Below are 9,542 nucleotides of genomic sequence, written 5' to 3'. Positions count from 1 at the left end.
AAAGAAATTGACTTATTTGCAATCTTTAACTAAGCAATAATTTTCCCTGATCATGTGTGTGACTTTCCTAAACATAACCATGAAAACACAATGATTTTTAGAGCTGATTTTGTATAATAGACTGATGGGATCTGGGCAGCAAAAACATGCACTTCAAACCATATTTGTTGTTCTACATTACCAGGCTTTGGGTTGTCCTGATGTCATTCCTCATCATGTTTAGGCATGCTCTGATTAGTGTAAAAAATTGATATCTGATAACTGTAAATTGTACTTTCTTAATTTACAACGTGCTTGTTTAGCTGAACATTGTGGTTTGTGTTGTGGTGTACTCATTAGTTTGAGGGTTTGTGCTCCTCTTGATGCCAGCTGTGTTCCTTTCTTTGAACTCCAGCTTCTCTCCTGGTTGTCAAAAGAAGTGATTCACAGCTTCACTGCTTTTTCTGTCTAGATTAGGGCTGTCACAATATCAGATTTTCACTTCATAATTGTTGTGCTAATGTCTGCCTAAAACCTGCAAAAATAGCTCTAATACTCCCAGTCAAATTCATCTTAAACTTCATTTATTTTGTTTTGTCATTTTTTGGCAAATGAATTATACCAAAAATGCAACATTAAACCCAAATCTTCCAAGTTCATAACTATATAAATGCATAAAAACAAAATAATTGTAAAATAATTTATCGTATGATCTGTTTGTCATTTTTAACTGTGCCAATATTTTTACTACATTTTTTAACATAATGTTTTTTTTAATTTTCAAAATTCTAATTCAGTATAATATAATCATTTTTTTTTTACATATTATTAAAGTATTATATTTAAAGGGCTTTTTTGTTGTGGTTGTGGTTTTTTTTTGTTTGCTTTGCTGGAAAACTGAAACTTGGTCCTAGTTTATGACAAAAATGACATAATATAAGACTAGCGACTGAAGTTCTCAGAGGCACCAAGAATAAGTTACAGTGAGCATTATAACAAAAATATAAACATAAATTCTTATGTTATTTGAAAAGACAAACATTTGGGGGAATAAAAGACATTTAATACAAAGCCATCATTTTTGCAGTGAAATCGAACATTTCTTTTTGGACTTTCAATATCATCTGCCTCCAGAAAAGCAGCACTTATGGTCACTGACAGAGCATAAGGATACATGTATGTGCTGATGTCTCTGCTTCAGGATGAGTGGCAGAGTGCCCTTTGATATGTAATATTTTAAAATGATGACATGTAATATTTTAAAATGAGAACACATGGCAAGCATTAACTCAGTAAATAGTCCCAGCTAATACAACTGCACAAACAGGATTGAGTGCCTCGAGGACTTTACCGTGTGGCTAAAAAAACACTATACAAAAAGCTGAAAAACAATATTAAGTCAGTGGGGAGAAATTGACTCAAAATGACAGAGGGACAGTGTGACTCTGCACTCTGTTGTAGGACCTAATAAAGTGAGATTAAGTGAAGTATAATAAATTAAATTTAAATATGTAGTTAAAACCATAGCTTGGATAAAAGCAGTTTATTGCACAGGTGAAGGACTCCATCTATGCTGGCACTACAGCAGAGTTTGGCTGCAAGTAAAATAACACTTCATTATTCCTGCAAGAATCCTCGGTTCAGTCTTTTACCTGCTGAGAGGTATTTGGAGTTTTAAAGGAAAGGTTAAGTGTCAATTTAATTTAATGTAAATTGGAATTAAATAATCTTACCCAGTTTGAATGTCGATATATAGTTCAATTACATTTTATTTTTACCAGCTGACTCTAACAGTTGTCTCCAGTCTCCAGACTGTATGATGGATATCCTACAATATTAGAGAGAAAATCCCAACAACCAGACTAGCTTGATGTGAAAGTGTGGTGCGAGAATAATTCCTCTTTTAGAGCAAACGGCCTCTCACAGAACCAGGAGAGGCATCTGCTACGACTGGTTAGGCATGGAGAGGAAAATAGAAGACAGAACAGCAAACAGAACAAAACACAAATTAGAGAAAGTATGCGAATGTTAATGACAAATAATTAGGTGTCATCTGTAAAAATCCTCAAAACAATATCTGCGTTTAAATAAAGCAACTCGTGCAACATCAGCTGTACTTCAGTCCTCAGTGAATTAAACACCTTTGTTTTAATAGTAATTTTCCTTTAAAATGGTGTCAGAAAGATGATTGATTGATCGGTGGTTGATCGATCAATCAATCAAGAGCGATCGATTGATCGCTGAGTCTGCAATCAATCGTGTTCATGAAAAAACACCACAGACACTCACCTCTGGATACAGACAGCATACAGCGTGACGGTCAGGCAGCAGGTCTGCAGGGCTCTGATGAAAACTGAATTCATAAGAAAGAAATAATGTACTTAAGGACTGGTTCATCTGCTCTAACTTAATGCGTCATCGTTGCTGTGCTAGCATTTATATTACAACAGAACCTGCATGCAGCAGAAGTCTTTACCCCTAGTTTGCCATGGAGACTACTTTTTACAATGCATTTTAAACAACAGCTTATAACAATATTTATCTTTTACTGTAAACAGCTAAAGAGGTGGGTAACACCCTTTCATTAGGAACACTTAATAAAGCAAATTTGAAATTTCCCATACAAATGCGCAAACCCTTTAATAAAGGGTACAACACAAAACACACAAAAAGTGTGTGAATTTTTCTTTTTAATAAATATGACCTAACAGCAATCACAAGCAGTCTTTTCTGTGTGGATTTCAAAGTTTTAATAGCTTTTAGAACGCCATTGCTGTACACAAACACAAACTTTCAGAAATATAGAAGCTAAACTACTCGTGAATACACTTTTATTCATGTAAGATTTAACAGTTGATATAAAAGTGTCAGATTGTTTTTTCCAATACAAATGAGCAACCAGCTAAAGGAAAAACCAGCGCAGTATCTTTCTACTCCTCAGCACAGATAGTCCACATCTGATGAAATTTGCTCTGAAGCGACAGGCAACATTCTTTCAGAAGATGGAAACAGAACTCCGAGCTCACCGCCACATGTGTGAGAGCTGCTCTGGTTACTGTAAAGGTGAGAACATGTGACCAACTGTTTCATTTTCATCAAGGAAAGAGTCGTGAATGATACCTACACCTAAAGACGATCGCTCAGAATCATAGACTCAAACCAAACCAGCACACCAGAACCAGCAGAACCTGCCAGACTTCATCTGTGAGCATACTGGAGTGTCCGGGTCACTTAATTTTGTTGCCTCCAGCTGAAAAATGTGAAAAGAGCAATAGCCAGCGCAACACAGTTGTTATCATTATTTTTATTATTATTATCATTATTGTTATTATTATTATTATTATTGTTGTTGTTTTATTATTATTATCAACAACAACAACAACAACAATAATAATAATAATAATAATAATAATAATAATAATAATAATAATAATAATAATAATAATAATAACATATTTGTATAGCCTTTCTGAAGAACCCCGATTTACACAAGAGTAGGAAAAAAAAGAAAAGAAAAAGAAAGAAGGCTAAAGGTTGCGGGTTTTGTTGAAGAAGTGCGTTTTGAGAAGTCCATTTTGATATGGAATTATGACTTTAAAGACAGTGGATGTCCCACACGTGTTTGAAAAGAGAAAGGTGAACCCGATTTTAGAGCTTGATTGTTTTTCCACTTGTATCGAAAAATGAAGTTGCTATTGCGAAAGCGTGGAGGCCCGGACTCCATTCGTTTATCTGGCCACTTTTATTTTCTATGTAGATATATTTAATGAATCATTGTATTTAGCTGTGTGTTTACTGCATCAGTTTATTGATGCAATCACATTGCCCTCTATTTCATAATCACATTGACCTTTATCTCGTATGTGGCATTTCTGACCTTGATGCTGTGTTTATCAGCAGCTGCATTTGCTCATGTTTGCTCATTCTAAACGACATGAGGAGCTCAATGTGAGCTGAGCCCTTTAACTGGGGGAAATAATCGAGAGGAGGCCATAAAGAGCGCAAATGTTAAGGCACTGTAAAAAATAAATAAATAAAATAATAATAATAATTTTTTCTACAATGTATATGGAGAGAGAGAGAGAGAGAGAGAGAGAGAGAGAGAGAGAGAGAGAGAGAGAGAGACTTCAACACTCTGCAGATAGCGTTCATACCTTCTCTTTGCTCGGTGTCTCTTTGCTCCTCTGTTTCAGCTTACACTGACACTTTGATCCAGATCTGCTGAGCGGGCCAAACGTTTCTGGACTGTTGTTGTTGTTGGTTTGTCAATGATAATAAACGTACCAAGTTTTAAAAAAATGAAGGAAATAGCTGCAGTTGTTTGTTGGCGGTTGTTTTCTCCACGGTTTCCATTTAAAATGATCGACCTGACCTCTCTAACCTGTCCTGTTCTGGAGTTGTTGTTTTTTAACTCATTGCCCAAAAGATGTTTTAAACAAACCCCAAATCGTCAGCGGGACATAAAAGAGCCACAGTTCAGATGTGATAACAATAAAATCATCTTTCATTTCATTTACTTTCACATAAAGGCTTTTATATGTGGAGGCCTGCAGCAGCTTTTCTCCCTGACGTTTTGGAAGCTAAAAACAAAAAACCCCAGAACGTTCGTTTTCTTCGCGCTATATTTCACAGCCTGTTTACAAGCTCTTTTCAGTCTGTGGTTCTGCCGCAGAGCGCAGAATGAAAGCGCACACTGTTTAAATGAGCGCACATTTATCTGTCCTTTATACGTTTCTCTTATTTTTGCCAAAGTCAAAAGAACAGTAATAATAATGATAGAATTACAACATTTAATATCCATGAAAATATCACATATAGAGAACATCACGATATATTCACACATGTCAGTCAGTTCAGAGGGCGTCTCATCCCTGTGTGTGGAACGTTACAAAAGCAGCTTAAATTAAATTTAAATAATGAACACAGTCAATAATAAAATGTAGATATATATACAACTGTGCAACATGGCAACACCACACCACCACAATGTCTCGGGGTCCACATCGATTTCCACGGGACAAGCCGATGAGGCCGTGTTAGGTCCGCTCTGTTATCAGCTGTCCGAGTCCACCTCGCTCTTACTCTCTTCGGGTTTCTCCGCGGACGTTTTAGTGGATTTGTTCCATTTCTGAGAGTTCTCTGATTCTTCCGATGAAGACCTTTTCTGCCTCCTCCACTTCGCACGTCTGTTTTTGAACCACACCTGCGTGACAGAGAGAGAGCGCACTTTGAACGTGTCTGTGTGGCGACTGATGCTGAGCACGGCCACAGCTCAGCCCCTTATTCTTAATCTATTGTTTTCAATGGATTATTATAACTATCACGATGGTGATGATGATGATGATGATGATGATGATGATTATTGTTTTGTTGTTGTTGTTGTTATTGTTTTGTTTTTGCTTTGAAGCAGTGTTACTTGCTGCACATTGTAGATAAGCATCGACTTTGTTTTCAGAATCAGGGCAGAAGATAAACTGTTGCAAACAGAAACATTTAATAAAATTGAATTAAATTACATTTCTGTTCAATATTATACAACCTCTAACATAGTGATTTTTGTGAATTTTGTTGAAGCAACAAAAAAGATAATAATAATAATAATAATAATAATAATAATAATAATAATAATAATAATAATAATAAAGGTGAGCAAACTTTAATTATTATTATTATTATTATTCAATAATAATAATAACATTGTGAGCGCGTGTCAGCCGGGTTTTAGAACTCACTGCACGTGAGTGTGTTTATGAGTGGAGTGAAAGCTTTGAAAGAAGATAGCTTTTAAAAATAAAAGCGCTGACCTCGACCTTCTCCTCGCGGAGGTGGACCTTGCGGGCAAGTTGTTCGCGAGTGCCGACGTCCGGATACTTAGTTTCTTGGAAGAGGCCCTCCAGAGCCTCGAGCTGCTCGTCCGTGAAGATGGTGCGGTGCCTTCGCTTCCTGCGGCAGTGCAGCTGGTTGAGGAGCTGCAGCTCGGTCCGAGACAGGCTGCTCATGTTCATGTAGGACATCATCTGGTGGGGCACCGGAGAGATCAGCACCGAGCCCGGGCTGTCATAGCCTGCATGACGGACAGACAGCACACATCATGGCTGGGTGGAAACCCTATATATACACTCAATTATTTGGCGTATTAAAATCACTCCGTTTTTTACTACAAAACAAAACAAAACAAAACAAAACAAATAAAATAAAATAAAATAAAATACATTAAATGAACTGTGGAAGAGGCTGTTTTATGCATGACAGAATGTGTGGAAACACCAAAACAGATCCCAGCGATGGAAAAGCTCAACTCCAGTCTTTCCTGTATTCAAAGTTAAGCTCGCGCACGTGCCTGAGCGCTTCTGCTTCCTGTGTATGAATCCAGAACAGCTCGGTGATATTCGTCCTGATTGCGAAACAGCAGCGACAGTAATGTCTCACAAAAAGACTTCACACGTGAACATTTGCGAGTTTTTACAAAGCTTTGAAATGCAGCATGGAGTCTGAAATAATTTTACAAACGCGTATTTCAGGCGTGTTTACACTGAATCTTAATTGTAAGATAGTGCTCGCAAGCGATGAAATATTACGCATGATTGTAATTAATTTGTATTAATAACGAATAATTACTTCACGGTGGAATTACGCGCGTTGACCTAGAGGCTGATGGGCCCTCTGGCCTGGAAGCTACTTCGCTCCACAGATGCTTTCTCTGAGAAATACAGAGTGTGAGGGGAAAAAAAAGTTCCCGTGGCGGATCCTTCACTGCGTAGGTCTTAGCTGAGTCTGTGACACTCTGTGACTGGCCGTGTTACCTGTGGGGATGCAGGGGCACTGCTGCGGGCTGAGGCCGGGCACGGAGCCGCAGCACGGGGGCCCTGCCGCGGCGCCCTGGACGTGCAGCTGGCTGTAGTAGTAGCCATTATATCCGATCCTGCTCCCGCTCACGGGCTGCACCGGGGGGGCCACGGGCCCGCACGTGGCTGAATACAGTCCGTTGTAGTCGGTGTAGAGAGAGTCCGTCAGGCCGGCGGACAGCACCACCGGGCCGCTCCGGTGCAGCAGCAGCGGCTCCTTACAGCTCGGCCGCGCGGACAGGATGCTGTCGATGCTGAACATCCCGGCGGGCATCACACCGGTGTGCGGCGGGAACTCTCCGAAAAGTGGGAACCAGCTGTGAGCGTCCTGGACTGACGGGATTCCGTGCTCCGGGAGAACGTAAGCTACAACTGCGTCATCGCGGCTCCGGGACTCGTGTGTGCTCTCTCTCTCTGCTGGAGAATACGGACAGGAGGTTTGGGGGAACCGCCTGAGTCCGGGGCTGTTCTTATACACTGCTGACGTCACAGCAACAAGTCTCCTTGCGCTCGTCTTGCTGCGTGAACGCGCCACGGAGCTGTGTATTGAATTAATTCAATTAAGATAATCCAGAGTGTTTGCAGACTTTTAGAAACGTGTCACTGGGCCGCGGGGGCTCTTCCTACAGAGTAATCCGATTATCGCGGTGTCAGCGAGACTTTGTGCAGGACATCACAGCAGCGTTTACAGGCTGCTTCAACGTGCCCCTCAGCACAGATCAAAGTCCTCATAAAACCAGTGCACCGGTCTCCGTGAGCTGTGCCCATCACTCTGGACACTCTGACATCATTACTGACTCAAAGCAAGAAAGTCGCTAAAGCTCGAGCAGTGAGCAGACATGACGGTTATTTTGTTGCTCATTAATATCTATCACTAATGGCCCATTTAGGACTACTTAACAACAAAGAAACCATTAGATTAACAATCTGTGCGCATGAGTGCGGTGAAAGTGTGACCGGGGCTTTACCTGTTACCTCCTCTGCCTTCCTGCATGACTAAATGAAAATGTCACCCTGAAACACGCTGTATTAAAGCTGGGGGTCATCTCATTATCCACCCTCGCTGTTCCGTGGGGAGGAAGTCAGCGCTTTCCTCCATAGTTGTCTTTCTTTCCCCCTGACCGGGCGAAGGTAACGGCCCATTATCGCTTCCATTCAGTGAAGGAAAGGGGAACTTATTAAGTATTTACATGGCTAATCAACATAGACTTAGCGGTCGGGAAACGGGCGCTGGCTGCTGCAGTGGAACGTGGATTCCAGCTCAGACCTTAATGGGACGATGATTGCATTTAACACTCTGCAGGATGTTCGCACATGCTGCTGTCAGGCGGCCAGATAAGCCTGAGCTGTGAAGATACGGAGGTGATTAGCACTGTGTGGCCGCACAGTTTACACACAAGCTCTGTTCTAAGTTTACACTCCTCTTACCTGCAGACCATCCATCAAATTGTTTTTACAGCATTTTAAAAAATGTGGATGAAATACCCCTGTACATGTCAGCCTGTTTCGGAAAACGAAGACACTGCACCTTTTTTTTAAAGAAACGTTTATTTTTAACATTTTTGCAATTGTTTGAAATATCGGGGGAAATAAAAAAATCTTTCTTTCTTTTTTCTTTTCTTTTCTTAATTTTAGAGCAATTGAATTTAAGACGATTGATTTATTATCTCTAACCTTCTACTACGAAATTTCCCTGAAAGAGATATTCCGTTGAAACCTCTGTACAGTAACACTGGGATAAGCACGATGGCTTTTCTGTAAGGTAAAAACAAGTCGCGTGAAGAGTAGAAAAAGGCAAATAAAATGCGTTGGTCCTTCAGCGTCATTTTAGACACTGTTTGTGATCACAGATGCATTTTCCTTTCTTTTGTCACGTTGTGTTTGGGCGCTTTTCCGGGGCCGTGTGTGTCTCTCTTCTTTGCTTTGACAGTTTTGCAAAAATCGTGAAAGCTAAGCGCGCTGCTGCCAGCCCTCAGTAGGCTTGTGCCGGCGAGGCTAGGCTGACTCCTGCCGTTCAGCCGCAGCCTGACCTTTAAACTACAACCTGCTGCTCTGAGGACGCTGTTTTACAGATAAGTGCACGGCAGCACTCTGAGCCAACAACCCCAAAACTGCATCTTATGTTATAAAAAAAATGCGCCTTTTATCCAGAATGAAGCTCTTTCAAAGCTTTTACTTCCGTTTCATCCCGCTGCAGCATGCGTGCATGGGAAATTCGAAGTATGACACTTGATCTGAAATCTATCAGCCATGTAACCAAAACAAAGCGAACCTTAGATAGGAGCCGATGTGGACACGGGGATGTTCACAGGACAAAGACTAAACTTACTCTGTTCTTTATCATGCGTACACGAGCAGTGTGCAGTGTCAGGCCTTTGGTATGACTGTGGTTATTACATATATACAGTATAAGAAGCAAAAGATAATTTTTTTTTTCGTTTTTAAAAAATACATAAAATGCATTACTTATTTACATTCCAGATGAAAAAAATTCAAGTGGATATTGATTGATTTGATTGTGACACATTTTGATTTTGTGTGTAGTGGGAAATCAGTGTGACTTTTTTGGGTCTGGAAACACGCTCCCGCGGCTGAAAGCCTTTTCTGTAATACAGTCACACTTTGATTCTAGCTCAGAGGAGACCGGGAGAGAGAGCAAAACAGGACCATGTGCTGTTATTATTTTCACATTTCTTTCTATATTTCTACTTCCAAGTG

The 9,542-nt window shown here is 40.3% G+C and overlaps 1 protein-coding gene across 1 annotated transcript; it reads right to left on the bottom strand.

Annotated features, from left to right (window-relative positions):
* Nucleotides 1–4,513: 4,513 nt before the first annotated feature.
* Nucleotides 4,514–7,257, bottom strand: LOC101472975 (goosecoid). The gene is made up of 3 exons (XM_004564188.3): nucleotides 6,783–7,257; nucleotides 5,784–6,043; nucleotides 4,514–5,182 (listed from the first exon to the last, which is right to left on the bottom strand). The coding sequence occupies exons 1-3, from the start codon at nucleotides 7,096–7,098 to the stop codon at nucleotides 5,033–5,035; spliced, it is 726 nt and encodes a 241-aa protein (XP_004564245.1). The 5' UTR covers nucleotides 7,099–7,257; the 3' UTR covers nucleotides 4,514–5,032.
* Between the last annotated feature and the right edge of the window lie 2,285 nt (nucleotides 7,258–9,542).

Source organism: Maylandia zebra, linkage group LG19, assembly GCF_041146795.1.
Source record: "Maylandia zebra isolate NMK-2024a linkage group LG19, Mzebra_GT3a, whole genome shotgun sequence".
NCBI classification, from domain to species: domain Eukaryota; kingdom Metazoa; phylum Chordata; class Actinopteri; order Cichliformes; family Cichlidae; genus Maylandia; species Maylandia zebra.
This window is presented reverse-complemented; position numbering and strand designations above follow the sequence as displayed.

What these genes read in the sequence shown, in the direction of transcription:
- LOC101472975 (XM_004564188.3), bottom strand. Translation starts at nt 7,098, where the DNA reads ATGCCCGCCGGGATGTTCAGCATCGACAGCATCCTGTCCGCGCGGCCG. An exon ending in GTGCCCCTGCATCCCCACAG is followed by an intron (nt 6,044 to 6,782) that starts GTAACACGGCCA and finishes TCCGTCATGCAG; the next exon opens with GCTATGACAGCCCGGGCTCG. An exon ending in TCCGCGAGGAGAAGGTCGAG is followed by an intron (nt 5,183 to 5,783) that starts GTCAGCGCTTTT and finishes TCTGTCACGCAG; the next exon opens with GTGTGGTTCAAAAACAGACG.